General features: G+C 61.4%; 1 protein-coding gene across 1 annotated transcript; it reads left to right on the top strand.

Moving 5' to 3' along the window:
• On the top strand, positions 1 to 1,798 carry LOC8056318 (histone-lysine N-methyltransferase 2E). Its single transcript, XM_021452324.1, has one exon. It carries the CDS (start codon positions 185 to 187, stop codon positions 1,361 to 1,363), a length of 1,179 nt encoding a protein of 392 aa, XP_021307999.1. The 5' UTR covers positions 1 to 184; the 3' UTR covers positions 1,364 to 1,798.

The raw sequence follows: 2,037 nt of genomic DNA, 5'->3' as shown, positions 1-2,037 counted from the left end.
GCCTAGCACCCCGAATAGAAACCCGCCTCCATCCCTCTCTCTCCTCTCCCCCCGTCCCCCATCCCCTTCCCTCGCAACTTGCGATTCCCAAATCCCGATGCGCCCTCGCGACTAGCGCCTCCGCCTCCACCCCTCTTCCACACCTCACCTTGTCACCAGGACGGGACCACCGCCGCCGCGTCCTATGACGTCGCCGTCCTCGCACCACCCGGACTCCTCCTCGGCGTCCTCCACCCCGCGCGCCGGGGTCGCCAACGGCAACGGCAACGGCGGCAACCACCACCACCACCACCTCCACCCGCCGCCTCTGCCCCCGGCGCCCGCGCCCACCCCGGCCGCTCCACCCGCGCAGGCGCAGGCGGGGCACGGGGGCCCGCTGGTGCGCCTCATGTGCAGCTTCGGCGGCCGCATCCTGCCGCGTCCGGGGGACCGCCAGCTGCGCTACGTCGGCGGGGAGACCCGCATCGTGTCCTTCCCGCGCGCCGCGGCCTCCTTCGCCGCCCTCGTCGCCGCGCTCGCCAAGGCCGCGCCCGCGCTCTTCGCCCCCGGGGCGCCCAGGCCGTCGCTCAAGTACCAGCTGCCCCAGGACGACCTCGACTCGCTCATCTCCGTCACCTCCGACGACGACGTCGACCACCTCATGGACGAGCTCGACCGCATCCACGACCTCTCCGCCAACGTCGCCAGGCCGCCACGCCTCCGCGTCTTCCTCTTCGCGCCCGCGCCCGACGCCGCCTTCGGCTCCGTCCTCTCCGGCACCGCTGGCGAGGCCGCCGCCTCCACCGACCAGTGGTTCGTCGACGCGCTCAACGCCCCCGCGCCGCCCCCCATCGAGCGCGGCCGATCCGAGGCCTCCTCGATCATCTCCGAGGTCCCCGACTACCTCTTCGGCCTCGACACCGCGTCCGACGAGCCCAGCCCAGGCCCCGCGGCGGCCCGCGCCAAGTCCGACGCCGCGGAGACTCCGCGCCACCACGGCGACGACGAGGACGACGTGCCGCCTTCCGCGCGCCAGATGCCGTACGTCACAGAGGGAGCGTCATCGTGGCCCGCCCCGCCGCCGCCGTACATGGCGCAGCCTGTGTACTACTTCCCCGTGCCGCCGCCGGTCCACTACCTCGACCCGTCTGCGCAGGGCGGCTACATGCCTCGCCCGGTCTACCACATTGTCGGTAGCGGAGGAAGCGACGCGCCTGGCGGAGATCTTCACGCGGCCGGCAGCGTTGGCAGCGTCTACGGCGTTCCGCACCACATGCACGCGTTCCCGCCGATGATGTACCCGCCGCCGCGCGCGGTCGTCTACAACTACAAGTCGGAGGGGATGCCATCGCTGCCTCCGGAAGGTGGGGCACACTCTTCCTAGGCGCATCGGCTGCTTCGCATCTCTGGATCCTGATTATTACTGCAGATGCCTAAGCTAAGGAGTTTTGAATTGATGCGTTCGTGGTAAAATTTTTATGGTTTCGTCTAGTTCTTGTTGGTTGGTGTATAGATGAGGGACGGTGGATGATGGATGGATATTGCAGTTTTCGTCTGGTAGAAATATATTCATGAAATGTATCTATGGGTATAATATGATACTAGTACTAAGTAGTATAGTATTCAGTGTGATTAATTAGTACCGAGTTAATGTAATGTGGGATTCATATATTCTAGGTGGTTCTGCTCTCTGGAGGCCAAGTTTGGCTATTTTATATTTACATAAACTGGATGTTGGGAGAATGTTTTAAGCAACATAGTGTTGTTGGAACCTCAATCACTGATGAGTGGTTTACAAAATTTGAAACTGCTGGACTTCTTTGTTTGAGTGTTATACTGCCTCGATGTATTCTTTCTAGATTTAATCACAGAGATCATGTTTGGCCTGTTTTTAGAATTTTAGGGACCAGCCCCCGTCTATTAACCAAAGTCAATAGACCAAGTAACTCATTACAGCCCTGCAGATGGTACAGCCATCTGAACACAGTTTTAGAAAACAGAACACCAACACTAAGAAGATAGCAACAGTGCCAACTCAAAGAGCGGAAGCCCAAAAAG

This window comes from Sorghum bicolor, chromosome 2, assembly GCF_000003195.3.
Source record: "Sorghum bicolor cultivar BTx623 chromosome 2, Sorghum_bicolor_NCBIv3, whole genome shotgun sequence".
NCBI lineage: Eukaryota > Viridiplantae > Streptophyta > Magnoliopsida > Poales > Poaceae > Sorghum > Sorghum bicolor.
The sequence above is the reverse complement of the archived record's forward strand: the minus strand, read 5'-3'. Positions and strand labels throughout refer to the sequence as shown.